Here is a 17090-nt window from a genome sequence, read left to right on the forward strand (position 1 = left end):
TCCCATTCATCTAGTGCATTACTCAGAACAGTTTGATGGTATGAACTGAAGATCAAAAAAGAGAAAATAATGGGGGAAAAAATTTAAATACCCATAGTAAATGTTTTATGTTAATTTCAAAAAGAATGACTGGGAATTTTCCAACTTGTTTAATAGTTAAGCAAACTATTTATCTGGTCCCCTTGGCTGTTCAAAAATCACAGGGACCTTTTATGTCTACTGTTTATCATTTTTTTGGTAAAAAATATCTGGCAATCCTACCATTTTCTCAGGGCAGAATGTTTAACTATAAAATAAATATATAACTGTTAAATAAATATACATTATTTATTTCAGTCCTGCCTTTTGAACAGGATTTATCAAGTGAAAAAAAATAAAAATATTCAGATCAGGAGTGTTAATCTGCAGCAATAAAAATAACACTAAGCGTTGGGGCACCATGTAGATCACTCCAATGTAGTAGATTCCAGCTAAAAGCCCCATGGTTCCCCGTCCCGGATAACGGGGAATTGTGGATATTGTACTCCCAACACTTCGGAGACCGTCAGTTTGAGAAAGCCTCAAGAACAGAACATGACAATGTTGCAGCGAAGAGATGAGATCGCCCTGCATCCCAACTCCATTCCGTGGGAAGGCGCCAGGAAGTCGCCCCTCTCCTCAGCCCGGGACAAAAATGGCGTCCGCAAGGGGAGGCGCTTCCTCTTTCCCAAACAGCCAGCCCGCTGCCCTTTTTAAAGATGGCGGACGTGTGACACGTCAAAGGGCCGACAAGGCGGCGGGTTCCGGGTGACAGGCGGCGAGAGTTGGGGCGGTGAGAAGCAGCTGCGATGGCGACCACGGCCGCTGAGGCGGCAGCGCTGGATGCCCTGAAGCGAGGCGGGTCAGCGGCGGTCGAGTCCCTCTTCGAGAAGTACACGACGGCCGAGCTGAGAGGCGTGGAGAGGCAGCTGCGCGCGGGCATCGAGGGGAAGCGCGAGGAGCTGCGGCAGATGGTCGGGGAGAGGTACCGGGACCTCATCGAGGCGGCGGACACCATAGCCGAGATGCGCCTCAGCGCCGAGCATCTGCTGGAAGCCGTGCGGGGGCTTCAGCAGCGACGGGCGCGCGGACGGGACGCCGGACCCGCGGCCAGCAGCCAGCGCGAGGCAGGGCGCGAGGTGGGCGCTTTTGCTGAGGGGCGGGGCTGGGGAAGGGCTGCAGCCCGGGGTCCCGAGCGTGGAGGGACCGCGCGGCAAAGTTTGCCTTGCACGAAGGGGTGGGGCGTGAGTGGAGGCACAGGACTTCACCTGTTAAATTGCTTCCCGCTCGCCGTTTTCTTTAAAATACGGGACGTTAAAAGCTCGCAACCCCCAATGCTGGGACAATGTGGGACAGGGGAAGGACGTAAAAGGGAGAAAGGAGAGATGGTTTTTTAAATGTATATTTATTTGTTTGTCAAACATGTACAATGTAACAGGTATAAGTCTGAACATAAACATGAACAAAGGAAGTAGATACAGATAAATGGGGACAGTAAGACAGGGACGGTTAGGCACGCTGGAGGGTAATCCTTTTGTAGTCCTAAGAAGTGTCTTGGCTCACGGGGAGAGAAAAAAAGGATACTTTTTTGGGTTTTTTTTTTTTTTTTTTTGCAGCTGGCTACCGTAGCTTCTTTTTTTTTTTAAGAATATTATTTTGAGAGTTAGGGTAAATGCTATTCTGGGTAAATAATGCTCGTGGCATTGGTGTTTAGAGAATGGGTGCTACTCAGGTGGACTATGAGATTTATGATGTAGGAGTATGCATAAGCGCATCAGCGTGCTTGTCCAACTGTCCCCATTTATTTGTACCCATTTCCTGTGTTCCTATTCATGTTTATTCTTATTCCTGCTATCTTGTACATGAGGGACAAACTAAATAAATAAATAAAATAAAAATACATATCATAAAACCGCGTGCATGTTTCAAAAGATTGCTCTTGGTGCTCATAGCGCATCCCACGTTTATTGAGGGAAAGCACAGACAACATTTATGGAAGAAAAGTACAGACATCATATTGGTCCTCCCAAATGAATTTCAATGCAGGGGCCAATAGGATACTTAGGTGTGTCCCAAAGGTGCTTCCCCCCCCCCCCCCCAGAGGCAATTGGACTTTCTGGTATTTATTTTTCAAAGAAAAACCAGCAGAAAGTCCAGTTGCCTCTTTTTAAAAAAAGCACATTTGGGACAACCAGGACCCGGATGACTGAGAATCTCCATAGATGCTCATCAGGGGTGGGATTCAATTTTTTTTTTACTACCAGTTCTATGGGTGTGGCTTGAGTGGGCGTGGCAGGGGAAGGATACTGCAAAATCTCCATTTCCTCTCCACTCCAGGGGAAAGTTACTGCAAAATCCCCATTTCTTCCCAATCAGCTGGGACCCGGGAGGCAGAGAATAGATGGGGGCGGGGCCAGTCAGAAGTAGTCTTTACCGGTTCTCTGAACTACTCAAAATTTCTGCTGCCGGTTCTGCAGAACTGGTCGGAACCTGCTGAATACCACCTCTGGTGCTCATATGTGTTTCTGTCTAGACAACGTGCCAGTCCCAGGAGAAGTTCTACTGCTTGGCAGCGCAAATTCAGCTTCTCTTGCAGATTCCAGAGAAAATCTGGAGTGCTATGGAATCTTCTCAATATTTATCTGCCACTCGACTCTATCTGTTATGCTGCCACCTCTGTGGCCTTCTGCAGTTGGATTCTTCAAGTACACACTACAGCCCAATTCTGGCATGTTTTCCTATTCTTGTGCGACAAGTAGCAGCAGCTAGCCATTTCCGGTAAGCAGCTTGAGATACTTTTTCCAAGCCTAGATTGCTTAATGTAGTTTATTGATGAGATGCTTTCTTTTTGGAGAAAAAAAATGTAGTTTCCTGTCTTAGGAATTCAGATACTGAAATAGTATCAGAAATAGCAAAAGATGCATCTTAATTATCAGTAAGGATCCTAAATAATAAGTGTCAATAAACTGTCCTAGACAGCTACTTTCAATTATATTACTCTTTTATATAAAAACTTTTTTGTAGTACTATAACTATATATTAAAACGCCCCCTGGTGTTTGACTTCATAACAGCAAAATTAGCAATAACCTTGATATATGCATTATTTTATTTCATGTATTTATTAAAACATTTCTTGTCTGCTTTGGCTTTTGCTCCATTGTACTCTACTTTGGAACCGCTAAAGTCAAACTTGAGTGTTTTCTATACATACAGACGTTCAGTTCCCAGAATTGTCCAGCCACGGAGGATGTAATTTTGAGAACTGAGGTCTGCATTCAGATGTCACTAAAGACAGAGTAGTCAATGATCAGGCTGGCAGATTTTATTCCATTTGATTGTTACTTTTGCTTTCAAAATAAAATATTTAATAAATCTGAGTTTTTAATATAAAGTTTGTATGGCTTTAGATAACCATTTTTATGTTTATGACGTATGCTTTTTTAATTGTTTAAACTTCTATTGAATATTATAAATCTGCTAGCATTTTGTTTGTCTCTCTTAGGTCAACTATCTTGCAGGAGAGCAAATCACTTTTAAAATGCCGGACTGTTTCGGATCATGCAGTAGCAGAAGCTTTGTGCTCAGCCATGCTTCTTGAAGATAGTTCACCACGCCAGGCTCTTGCAGATTTCCTGCTGGCCAGAAAATCTGCAATTCAGCAACTTCTGAAACAGCCTCATCATGGTTGGTACACATGTAGTGCTAACATTAGCAATTCTATCTGCTTTGAACCTGCAGCTTCCATGTATCCATTAATCCATGGTCTTTGTGGGTCTTTGCAGGTTCCTTCCCATGCTGAATAAATTGCAAAGAAGTTTATTGGTATTAGAGATGAAAGTTAAAACAGTGGCAGCTACTTTTTCAGTTACTATTGTGGGTTGATTATTTTTTGCTCCCATATTAAGGCATTTATATTTCTAAAATAAGATTAGGGTTACTATATAGTGGCTAGAAATTATAACTGAATGAACTCAACCAGTTCCTCAAAATTGATAACCTTTTAGTTATATTTTTCTAGAAGATGTTGCTGATCACTTAGCATTGTTTTCCTTTCATCTTTTTAGAATGTTAAGAGTATGGAAATTAATAATCAAATGATTTCTTTCTTCTAATTGGTGGGTGTTGTGTTTCCTTGAAGCAGATGTTTTTGGTTGAATATGTACCGTACTTTTCAGAGTATAAGATGCACTCCCCCCCCCCCAAAAAAAAGTGGGTGGAAATGTCTGTGTGTCTTATAGAGCGAATGTTGCCGAAGCCTTGCTGTTCCAGGCTGTGGGGATCACCACTGCCTATCCCCACCGCCTGGAATGGGCCAAAAATGGGTTGTGCAGAGGCTGAAAATGGGATGTGCGGAGGCTGAAAATAGGGTGCGCAGAGGTGGCGATAGGTGACAGTGGCATTAGGTAACACTGGTGCCGATGGGCAGTGGCAATCCCTGCACCCTGGAATAGCTGATAGGAGGTATTCTGGGAGGCAGATCCAAACGCCAATCAGTTGCTTGTGCTAAATCAGGCTGTGTTGAAACTGACCACTCTGTTTGCTATTTGCTGCAAGGAGGCAAATTGCCCGGGGGGGGGGGGGGGGGCAGAGGCAGATTTTGTTTTCTTGTTTTCCTCCCCAAAAGCTAGGTGCGTCTTATACTTTGGAGTGTCTTATAGTCTGAAAAATATGGTATATACAGCTGTTATTATACTTTTTTGTTTGTTTATTTGTTCATTTTAAACCAGATGCAGGCATCAAAGCACAAATTTGCTCCTTGGTGGAGCTTCTAGTCACAACCCTGTATCAAGCCCACGCCCTCTTCTATAACCTGCCAGAGGGAACACCCTCGGATCCATCTCTTCCTTGTGGCTTGCTTTTCTTGACTTTGGAGACCATCACCAGCCAGCAATCAACTGGTGAGCAAGATCATATACCATTGACTATTGCTTTGCCTCCAGTTTAATCATTAGTGATCTGATCTCTCTTTTTGCTGCAATTTTCTTTGGGAAAGGGCTCAGCATGTTGAAGGAAGAAACCAAGTTGATTACCTCTTTCAAATACTTGCCACCATCTGTCACAGAATTCCAGCCAACACTCAGAACTTTGGCACACCCCATAAGCCAGGATTGCCTTAGAGATACACTTCAGAAATGGATCAGCATGTGAGTCTATAAGGAACATACCTTGTTGGAGGTATTTGGTATTGTGGCCTTCTTGGCAAATATATTGAATAGCCTCTGTGCAGGAATGAAATTGTAGTTAATGAAGATTGTTGTGGTTAACAAAAACAAAAGAGAGCCTTGAATCTTGAAAGATGGATAATTAAGCTGATACATTAAAACTTTGTTCAGCATTACAAGCATTACTTTGATGCTGTGTTGATATCTACTCCAGCACTGAGATGATAATCCAGATTTGATTTGAGTTTTTACTTGTCACTTAAAAAAAAAGTCTCCATCCTGCTTAGTATAGTTCAACAACTGTAAGTGTTGTTAGTCTTTATATTTCTAAATTCCTTGTTTCCAAATATTTTCAGGTAAAAGGCTGTTTTGGGTTTTTCAGGTTTTTCATAAATCATTACCTGTTCTTTTAGAATTTCAATAGGACTTGTATATTTACAAGGTTCTAGTTTTCTATTAACCTAGCCTATTTTGTCTTTGATGTTCTGATTATCAGCACAATTTTCTCATTGCATTGATTCATAATTATGTGTAATGGGTCCTTGCTGTAACCTATACAATAAAAGTAACAGTTTGTACAAGCTTGTAAGTAGCCCTCAATAGAGCTATGAACTGTAATGGGACTCAGGAAACTGCTTACTTACTCTCTAAAATTCTTTTCAGGTGCAATGAAGACATTAAATCTGGGATCACAGACTTACTGGTGTATGTGAAGAGCCTTAAAGGCTTGGCCAGGATCCGTGATGCTGTATGGGAGCTGCTTACCAGTGAATCTATGAGTCAGAACTGGGATATGGTATGTCATCGGCTTCTTGATAAGCCCATCTCTTTCTGGGAAGATCTGCTACACCAGCTTTTTCTGGACAGGTTACAGGTAAGATCTTGGCAAAATTTAGCTAAGAAACAGGCTAGCTGATGCTGATAAAATAACATAAAACACAATGAAGCAATCTTCATTGCTTTGTTGCTTTGGATATCCTGTGTTCTTTTTTCCCTTCCCTAAATGACTCTGGGTCTGTTTCTTCCATGTTATGGTATGTCTAAATACCTCATTTACTTTCTGACCGCTTCCTGGCTGCCAGTTTTGAAGCAAAATAATAATAATCTTTTTTCATCTTGATCCTTTGGTTCCTGTTTTGAATATAAGAATGGAAAGGACCTTAGTGGGGCAAGAAAGGGGCAGCTTCCAAGATTCCCATATACCAAATATTAGCTTGGTCCTATATTTTCCATAGCCTCCTAAAATCATCTGTGTGCTCATGATTGGTACTGACCATTTTTCTCCCTGCAACATTTTTTCCCCCAGACTCTGACAAAGGAAGGATTTGATGACATCTCCAACAGCTCTGGAGAGCTTCTTCTTCTGACTGTGCAGGAACTTGAAGCAAAATTTGACTCTTCTAACCACAGCAAACATATCCTATTTGAATGTAACATGGCCTCTTTCCTATGGTCAGAGAATCCTAATGACCTGCAACCTGATGCTGCCTGGATCAGTGTGGCAAGCCGCAGTCAGTCCGCTAAGAGTGGATTGTCTATGAAGGCGCAAGCCTACAGTCCCAGCGTCCAGAATTTCTGCAGTGCACTAGATTCCAAGCTGAAGACCAGGCTGGAAGACCTGCTGTCTTATCTGCCTTCCAGCTCCTCGTCATCTGAGGATCCATTGTATGGAAACTCTAAGAACTCCGCTTTTGACAGATTTTCTGACGCAGGCATTGTTGAAGAGCTGTTGCGCAGCCACTGCATTCGTTGTTCGGATGATTTGCTGGGCTGTGTTAGAGAAAAGCTGCACCGTGCTCAGGAGGCGCTCCAAGGGTGCCCAGATAGTTTGCATAACCCCCAAATCAACACAGTTTTGTTTATGGCACGGCTTTGCCGGTCGTTAGGGGAATTGTGTCCACACTTGAAGCAATGCATTCTGGGAAAATCAGGGTGCCCAGAAAATATGACAAGGGAGCTCTGGTCTTTGAAGAAGACGGGGAAAGGTAGAACCGAAGAAATGAATCCCGTACAGGCTAAGTGGCAAGGATTAAAAGAACAACTTTTGCAGGATAGCTTGTCTGCTTATCGGATATGGAGCACCGCTGCTGCTAAAGTGAGTGACTTTTGCGGGGAGGGGGGCAAGCAGGTGTCTGCTGCCCATTTTGGCTGATGACTAAAACAAGCTATTTATAATTTAATTTGCTTAACATAGAAGTGCAAAGGATTTGGAGACTATTGTTTTTAGCTGAAATATAACAGGTCAGTATAAAATAAGAAAATGACAGGGAATGACAGGTAGTCCTTGACTTAACAACCACAATTGAGCCCAAAATTTCTGTCGTTAAGTGAGACATTTATTGAGTGAGTTTTCTCCCATTTTAAGAGCATTCACATTTGATTGCTACAACTGAAGCTACTACTTTAAATGTGGCTCATTCATGAAGCATGAAAAAATATTTCTTAAAGTTGTTGGAGAACAAGCATCGCGGTTGGAAGGAGGGCTCAAGTGGGAAATTAATTTAGAATCACTATATAAATGTAAGAGGCAAAGTCTCTGTCTGTCTGTCTGTCTGCCTGTCTCTCTCTCTCTCTCACACACACCACACTTGAGATTTATCTAGTCTGAAAACTCCCAGTCTGGGGAGATTCCTGTGAAATAGCCATAGAACAATAAAGTAGTTTCTGTTCTGACCCAGCCTTTGCAAAAGCAAGAAACAGACTCCTTGTCACTAAAACTCCCTCTTTATTTACCTCTTGAGAATTAATTGCATTCAATCATAAAAAGTCCAGGAAACAGTCTTTCAAAGAGTTAACTGCAGTAACAGACCTTATCAGTTCCTTGTGATAATTGCAAGGCCATGAGCTCCCAGCTGAAAGGTTGCAAACTAAGTTCTGGCAAGCAGTCTCTGTGGCACCCAGCTGTTCTTCCTCCTCACTCCAAAGGCAGCTTCCTCTCCGGTGGCTGGGATATGTCGGACAGTCCTGGCTCTATCTCTGCATCCAATGCAGAGCGTCCATTAGAGCCTTCCTCAGACTTCAGAACTGGCCCAAATTCCTCCCCATGGTCACATGATCAAAATTCAGATGCTTGGCAAGTGACTCATATTTATGATGGTTGCAGTGTTCCGAGGTCAAGTAATTCCCTTTTGGGACCTTCTGACAAGCAAAGTCAATGGGGAAACCAGATTCACTTAACAACTGTATTACTAACTTAACTGCAGTGATTCACTTAACGACTATCAAGAAAGGTCATAAAGTTCCCAAGAGTCGAGGTGGCGCAGTGGTTAGAATGCAGCACTACTTCTGCTGACTGCCAGCTGCCTGCAGTTTGGCAGTTCAAATCTCACCAGGCTCAAGGTTGACTCAGCCTCCCATCCTTCCAAGGTGGGTAAAATGAGGATCCAGATTGTTGGGGGCAATAGGCTGACTCTGTAAACCGCTTAGAGAGGGCTGTAAAAGCTGCTGAAGCAGTGTATAAGTCTAAGTGCTATAGTACTATAAAATGAAGCAAAACTCACTTAACAACTGTGTCATTTAGCAAAAGACATTTTGGGCTCAATTGTGTTGTAAGTCGAGGACTACCTGTACCTCAAGAGTCCAAATCACCTGCACAGCCAACCAGAGACAGCACCGCCCCTCAACCAACCCACACAACTCCCCCCCCCACCAGCAGTTCACCTCCCAGTGACCCTGACCCAATGTAACCTCCCCATCAGCAGACTCACTGATGACTCACACCTGACTCATCACAAGACCCTCACTTGGCACATATCTGAAGTCCTTATAAACAGAAGAACACTGACACCGACATCCCTAAACTCTGCTGAAGATGTTATACCTAGCTTGGTAACGAAATGTTTGGAAACCAACCCACAAGCTCGGAGAACGAACCTCCGGCTTACACGACACCTGAGCTGCAGATATTCACCACTATCACAAACTACCTGTATTGCTCTTCCATAGAGAGCAAATATGCTGAGATTGCAAAATAGGAGAGGCAATAGCAATAGCAGTAGACTTATATACCGCTTCATAGGGCTTTCAGCCCTCTCTAAGCGGTTTACAGAGAGTCAGCATATTGCCCCCAACAATCTGGGTCCTCATTTTACCCACCTCGGAAGGATGGAAGGCTGAGTCAACCCTGAGCCGGTGAGATTTGAACCGCTGAACTGCTGATCTAGCAGTAGCCTGCAGTGCTGCATTTAACCACTGCGCCACCTCGGCTCTTTTCTACAGGCAAGCTGATTATGCTTCTACATTCCCTTTTAGTTTAGAGCCAAGGTGGCGCAGTGGTTAAATGCAGCACTGCAGGCTACTGCTAGATCAGCAGGTCAGCGGTTCAAATCTCACCGGCTCAGGGTTGACTCAGCCTTCCATCCTTCCGAGGTGGGTAAAATGAGGACCCAGATTGTTGGGGGCAATATGCTGACTCTCTGTAAACCGCTTAGAGAGACCTGAAAGGCCTATGAAGCGGTATATAAGTCTACTGCTATTGCTATTGCTATTAGTTGTCTCCCAACACACTAAAGCTCAACAAAATGAGCCACAGGATAATTAACTTAAGCATTTATTTTTTAATGGAAGAAATTAAAATAGAAGTGGACAGCTTGAGATCTCCGAGATGCTTACTGTACCTTCACCTCCAGAAGTTGTTACCAAATTACAGTGTTTGAGAGGAGGTGATTATTAAATATTTGATTCATTTTAAAGAAATACACACTGAAATTAAACCAAAACTAGTTTTGTCTCATCTCTACCCACTAGTCCTAGAAATGTAATCCTTCCTATGCATCCCAGGAATAATTTTGCTGGTTCTAAAGAAAATATTTTGAAATTATAGGGACACGGTGACTCAGTGACTAAGACGCTGAGCTTGTCGATCAAAAAGGTTGGCAGTTTGGTGGTTCGAATCCCTAGCGCCACGTAACAGAATGAGCTCCCGTTACTTTTCCCAGCTTCTGCCAATCTAGCAGTTCAAAAGCATGTAAAAATGCAAATAAAAAAATAGGAATCACCTTTGGTGAAAAGGTAACAGCGTTCCGTGTGCCTTTGGCATTTAGTCATGCCTGCCACATGACCACAGAGACGTCTGGCTGCACTGCCCCCTAGAATCAGGAATGACTAGCACATAGGTGTGAGGGGGGGATTTTACCTTGAAATTAGTAGGGGAGGGCATTGATGGTAGGTAGAAAATGTCTACTTTCAAACATTTCAAAGCTGAAATACTTTTGTTACAGTTATGCATTGATATTTAATGAATTTATGAAACGGAGTTATCTCTGCAACTGTCCTGCTATTTAGTTTGTCTGCTTGTGAATGAATCCTAGGTCCTGGTCCGGGACTTCACTCAGTCCTTGTTGAAAGAGGAAGCTGAAGCCATTCTGGCAACAGCCACCAACTGGGAGGAGAGTGAAATTGAAGAAGAGACAGAAAGTGGAAGCAGCATAAAATCTAAGATACGGCTCCCTATCCAGGTAAGAAATGACGCCCTATTTTTATTTATACATATTTATGTCAGTGCTTCAGATGATATTCCTCAATAAATAAATGAACAAATATAATGTTTTTGGCTGATTGTTTGAGTTCTCTTTATCTAGTTTTAGGATATGTGGAGAACAGATCATATTTTAGGTCATTTATGAGAAATATTGAGAACATTCAAACAAGTTCACAAACTTTTAAATACCATTGTCTGTGTATGTATCCATCTATTTAACAGTCTATATATAACTATATAGATACACTAATAACAAAAGCACTGTGTCATGAATGACGATCATTCTATATAAATTGTGAATTTACATATAAGAAGTGAACTGATATCCAAATTAACCAGTGGCCCAGTAGTAGAGCTGAATTTGAGTCCAGCTTTGCCTCCAATTTTCCTTGAAATTGGAAATTTCATAAAATGCAATAATGATTCGCAGATTTTCTTAAATATCCTTTTAAAAAGTTTTGGATGACAACTTTTCTGAAAACAACGAAGAACCCTTAATTGGGCCAGTTGTTACTGAACTTTGAGAGGAGAACTTTGAGAGGAGTGAAACAGAGGTGGGTTTCTGTTGGTTTGGCCCGGATCGGGCGAACTGGTAGTGGTGGCGGGCAGGAGGCTCTGCCCACCTGCCCGGATGCTTCTGCGCATGCGCAGGAATGCACACATGCACGCACAAGCCAACCAGTTGTAAAAAATTGGAAATCCACACTGGAATGAAAGCCAACAAATTTCAGATTGTAAATCATCCTCTTACGTAAGTGTTGCCATCAAATACAATTTAGATCAGAGGTGTCCAGTCTTTAAGACTTCTGGACTTCAACTCCCAGAAATCCCCAGCCAGCATGGGTGGAATTCAAACTTGGATACTCCTGGCTTGGACAATTTAGGTGCCGATTCAACAGCATTCCACTGTCAAACTGCAACATTCTTTACAGCCATCCTGGTGTGTCCAGTCGTTGCTCTTCAGCTTGTGTCAAGAAATAAACCGAGTTGGAGGCCACACTCTTCCCAAGGTTATCTTGCAAGAACTGCTCAAGGCATGCATGACTGAAATACTAGCTGGCTATGAAAAACTATCAGAAGGGAAACGGGAGAAGGTACGTTCCTGGGGCTTGTGATTGGTGGGACATGCAGTTTAAAAATAAGGAATTCTTCCCCCTGTGATCTGCATTTTTCTGAGGCAGCAATGCACCATAATTGGCTCAGCATTGTGGTACTTAAGAGAAAAATGAATATATAAGGTTTTTTAAAAAATTATAAGATTATCCTGATAAGATTGCTATGAATTACGATTGTCAAACTATTCATTTAGATCGAGTAGATATACTTGATAACTCATTCTAAAAGTTAAAATAAATTATCTGCAATGTAAAAAAGACTAGATTGAATGCAACCCTGGTTACAATAGCAATCTAAATATTGTTCTGTGAAATTGTCTGAATGATTATTTTACAGCCAGTATTACTGACACAAGTATTCCCATATTTTGCTGTTAGAGATATTAAACAGTGTAGCATGAGAGCTATAGTGGACTAGCTGCTGAATCAGATTTGACTATTAGAGCAGGGTTCCCCAACCTGTGGGAAGTGGCCCACTACCGAGCCATGGCCTATTTGCAATCACACTCGCACAAGTGCCAGGCATCGGTGCTCGCAGCCCCCCCCCCCCCCCCCCACACACCATGCTGAGCTGCCAACCTAGAAAGGTTGGGGAATGCTGTATTAGAGCACTTCAGCGGCAGAGTACAATCAGGAGATGCATCAGTTCTGGTAGATGATTGGTGTGAATGTTGATAGAACTTCCCCCCTTCAGACATGTGAAAGGACCTTTGTTCAATGAGTGTATAGACATTTTTTTTATATTCATGTACAGAAAGAAGGAAAGGTACCGATTACTCAGAACAGGGCTTTGCAACTACTGTATGATCTTCGTTATCTGAATATAGTCCTGAAAACTAAAAATGAAGATATGAAAAGCAGCAGAAACAAGCATGATGCCAGTTAAGTATACTATAAAGTATTATGTCTATAAATTTACTATCTTATTTTTATGCATTTAAGAATGTTGCTATATCCACTTTACTTTGAGACGTAATATTTTGCAATATGTTCATACGCGCATAGGTTTCAAGCAATGCTAACAATAATCTAAAATCTGTTGGACTACAAACAGAACCTTTTAAAAAAGAGCATTCATTGTTTTTATCAACATAGTCTGTAATTTTGCAGGTAGTCAACATTCAGGAACTGATTATCCTATCTTCCTGATTTATGACAGCCTGAATCGGAATTTCAGGAAATTAATTTGGCTAAAAGTTGACCGAGTAAATACTTTTTAAAAAAATCACTATGCTTTAGCGTTCTAGAAAAATGGAAGGGAAAATACACCAAGGTAATTTATTGGATGAATCTGAAACGTTTTAAATATCTCTATCTTTTGCTAATAGATGATCAGTTCAAAAGATTTTTCTGACTACATTAAGGGAAAGAGCAGTGTTTAATTATCTTAGTTCAAGATACAATATTTGACATTCCATTCATAAATAGCTGGAAATTGTTTAATTTCATTGTTTATATACGTTGGTTTATGATGGGGTTTTTCACCATCTGGTAAAGTTAATTTCTTTGCATAGGACTGCAAAGAGCATTTGCCTACCCAAGGGGAGCAGCTCTTCAATATAGTAAATGAGATTGTTTTTCTTTGTTTCAGGATTGAGAAACAGATCGATGCTCTTGAGAGCTATATAGATCCTTTCGACTTGGATGTTTTTACTCCTCACTTAAACAGTAACCTTAATCATCTGGTACAACGAACGTCTGTAAGTTCAAAGGGAGAGAATGTAGATGGTTCCAAGTAGACTTTATTGTCTTAGATCATCTACACCTATTTATGTTGGTTGGAAGATCATAATACTAATTTTCCAAGTAGGAAATGATAATACTAATTAAACAACTATTACATCCATAAACTGTGCAATGCACTTTGCTTTTATATATATGTAGTCCTCAACTTAACCATGATGGAGCTTGCCCATTATGCTTGTATGTCCTGATGGTCATACCGGAACTTTGAGGACTGGTTGTAACCATCACTTGTTCCGTGCCGTTGTAACTTGGAGCAGTTCTGGTACAAGTGGTCATTAACCAAGAACTGCCTATATAGCAAATGGCTTATTATGATCATCTTTTAATTAAACAGTGCAATGACTTTCCATTAACTATATGTTCTCATTAGAAATACTATCTTCTCTGAACAGCCATAAGCAAGGAAAACCCCACAAGGCTGAATAGATGTAGTCTGGGAAGATCACAGGCCACAGTATGTTGATCTTTGGAAACTCCAGTTTGTGTCGCATAGCTCAAACTGGTAATGTAACTGGGCAAAGAGATACTGTCGCTTATTCAAGCGTTGTAGGTAATAATTACAGCACGTTCTTTAAGCTACATGCATTCCTCACGCTACTTTTCAATTTAACATGACTTTATAGTTGAATGGACACTTTATAGGTGAGTGTTCTTCTACTGAGATCAGATGGTTCTCTCTTTTCTGTCCTCTAGGTCCTGTTTGGCTTATTGTCAGGAACAGAGAATCAGTACACGAGCAGAGGCAGTTGTTCAACGTCTCAAAAACTACATAACATCCTACCTCTAACTTCTAGCCAGATCAGGTAAGTCACTCAGAGCTGTAAGCAATTAAAAAAAACACGTTCTGTAAAAACAAAAGCGTCTGAAAGTGGAAAGCAATTAAAAAACCTGTTTCTTCTTTTTTAAGATTTGGACTGTTGCCTCTCAGCACATCAAGTTCTCGCAAGGCTAAACCTGTTCTGAGAAATACTGAACACGAAACTCAGGTTGGTTCCTTTGTTTCACGGATGGGCAACTTTTGGACGCTGGTGGGTTTTTGAGAGTCAGGATGGAGAGCTGCAATACTTGGGACTTGGGTTTAATACCGTTTCCCCAAAAATAAGCCTTCCTCAGATAATAATCCCAATCTGGCTTTTGAGCACATGCGCTAAAATAAGCCCTCCCCCCAAAATAAGCCCTCCCAGAAAATATTGCAACACAGCAGCAGCCATGAGGTGACCATGCTTGCCGCCTCCTGCACCTCAAAAATAATAAGACCTCCCCAAAAATAAGGCCAAGTGCTTATTTCAGGGGTCAAAAGAAAATAAGGCCCGATCTTATTTTCAGAGAAACACGGTAGTTTAATAATTTAGCTATTGTTTCAAGTTGCACTGCATCTATTTTAAGCCCAATATTTATTTTCATCTCAAATCAAAATTACGCTGCCAGTTTTCAGGAACTGTAAGAGGATTTTGCTGGCTGCAAAAAGGAGGTTTAGGGGGAGTTGCTGAACTTAACCATCTATGTTCTCTACTACACTATACTGTTTTCCCTATCTTTTCCTAGTAGTGATTAACTTGGATTTGTATCACATTACTTTGTTTCAAGGATGCAGACAGGACGAATTGTGCAGCAAAATAATTCAACAGTAGGATGTACAAATGTTTTGCTAGTTATGTTTTGCAATGAAATTTATGTTTAATTTCCGTTGTCTGGTTAAGACACCAGACTAGAAGCCAAAAGAGAAGGTGGGTTCCAGTATCACCTTAAGCATGAAAGCCTGCTGAGTGATGTTGGGCTATTCATTCTTAGCCCAACTCAAACTCATAAGGTTTTTGTTCTGGGGAATTATTAAAATAACAAAGGTGGGAAATAAATAAATAAATCTTTGTAACAGCAGTAATGTCTATTTAACTGCCTTATAACCTTTATTCCAGTGTGATGCTGAATCCAGTAATTCCTGAAGAAACTTTATTGGGGTATTAAACCGTGTGAATTGAAAGGCATCTCTCCCCCATGAAAACTAACACTGTCATACAGCTTTTTTCTATAGCGCATTGAACTTGAGACCTTTTATCAAATTACCTGTGTTTATGGAACCGATGCTCCCTGAAAAGAGCAGGTTCTTGATGCATGTTAAGATTTACTTGCTTTTGTGTTGCATCTTAATGTATTTTTGGAAAATGATTATACCTTTCTTTTAATGAGAGAATTGCCTCTCACAATTATTTTTTAAATTCCACATACCTTTTTTTTAAAAAATGTAGATTTCTGTTACTATGGGTGCATTATAAATACATACTTTATCACTTGTGAGTGTAACACACATACACACATGCATAAATTTAATTTTTGACAATGCAACTTTTGATTGCTTTCTGCTTAATCCTGAGCCTATTTCTTTGGGCTACTTTAGTAAAACTAAGCCCATTAATAATTATTAACCAGCTGCTTGCCAGACGTTCGTTGGTCATATAGTTGGGGAAAGCTTTTGAATGTCTGCTTAATTGTGCATGCTTTGGCAATCAGCCGCTCTATAATTATTACCAACCATACTTTTCTACCATGTCCATTTTTGCCATTAAATTAAGGAATGTAATCATTCTGAACTTTTAGAGATTCTTGAAACAAACGTTTTCAAAAATACTGACACTGGATTTTCTATGTTAAAGGTCAGACAACCTTTGGATGGCCAAAGGCTGCAAAGTAGCTCAGCAAAAATTTGAGGGAGATTGGTTTATAAACCAATGTTTTAAAAGTTCTTTCATTTATTTTGCACCTCAGAAGGACAGAAAACTGCTGTCCATTTTTAGCATGGTAAACATAGTTAGGCAGTAAGTCCTACAAAAAGGGGGAATTTTAACATAAGGCATCAGAGCTGCAGTTGCAGACTACTTAACACCCACTGAATTTCTCCTGGCAAAATTTCAACTTTTTTTTTTTAAACTGCACTTTCAGAGAAGGGAGATATAATTTGCTCTGGTGGTCCTGCTAGCTATTGTGAATCTGAGCTCACATCTGTCACTCACATAGCTATAAACTTCTTGCAAATAACAAAGAATGGCAATCTCATGGGGCTATTGACTTTTCTTTTGTTAAAATTAATAGGTTCCAACCCCTGGCCTGATGAGACCGGAAGAAGAGACGCTGCTGCGTCCTGGGTTCCTGTTCAGGCAACTGGCAGCAGAGGAGGAGGAGGACACGGCAGCACCATCTTTGTTTAAACTTGGCTGGCTCTCAAGCATGACCAAATGATTGAATAAATGCGAACTATCATGCTCTTGGCTTTGTAATGACAAAAAGATGTGTAAGGCCTATGATTCACACCCCGTTTTAGCCCGGAGCTCATGGCTTAAATGTACAACTAATCAAGAGCGTCTAAAAATACAAGATATGCAGCTTAGGCAGCTGAAGTTATTAACTGATTGTTTTCTTTAAACAGCCAGTGTAATTAAGTCCATGGCCAATAGAAAAGTTCCTGTGTGTGTTTGTGTGTAAGTAATAAGGAAGCAATTGTTTGCACTCCAGTAATAAAATCTCCCATTCTACCTCATGGGAGTATTTTTTAAAGTGGCCTTAATACATAAAG

At 41.0% G+C, this 17090-nt stretch overlaps 1 protein-coding gene across 1 annotated transcript; it reads left to right on the plus strand.

The window, feature by feature from the left end:
* Positions 1 to 397: 397 nt before the first annotated feature.
* Positions 398 to 17080, plus strand: COG1 (component of oligomeric golgi complex 1). The gene is made up of 14 exons (XM_032208760.1): positions 398 to 1157; positions 2552 to 2796; positions 3523 to 3704; positions 4748 to 4918; positions 5014 to 5164; positions 5846 to 6056; positions 6489 to 7277; positions 10492 to 10638; positions 11594 to 11755; positions 12531 to 12658; positions 13368 to 13476; positions 14216 to 14325; positions 14430 to 14508; positions 16610 to 17080. The coding sequence occupies exons 1-14, from the start codon at positions 828 to 830 to the stop codon at positions 16754 to 16756; spliced, it is 2961 nt and encodes a 986-aa protein (XP_032064651.1). The 5' UTR covers positions 398 to 827; the 3' UTR covers positions 16757 to 17080.
* Positions 17081 to 17090: the final 10 nt, after the last annotated feature.

Source organism: Thamnophis elegans, chromosome 2 (assembly GCF_009769535.1).
Source record: "Thamnophis elegans isolate rThaEle1 chromosome 2, rThaEle1.pri, whole genome shotgun sequence".
Lineage (NCBI taxonomy): Eukaryota > Metazoa > Chordata > Lepidosauria > Squamata > Colubridae > Thamnophis > Thamnophis elegans.

Coding starts and splice junctions, on each gene's coding strand:
- COG1 (XM_032208760.1), top strand. CDS start 828: ATGGCGACCACGGCCGCTGAGGCGGCAGCGCTGGATGCCCTGAAGCGA. Junction 1,158..2,551: donor AGCGCGAGGCAGGGCGCGAG/GTGGGCGCTTTT, acceptor GTTTCTGTCTAG/ACAACGTGCCAGTCCCAGGA. Junction 4,919..5,013: donor CACCAGCCAGCAATCAACTG/GTGAGCAAGATC, acceptor TCTTTGGGAAAG/GGCTCAGCATGTTGAAGGAA.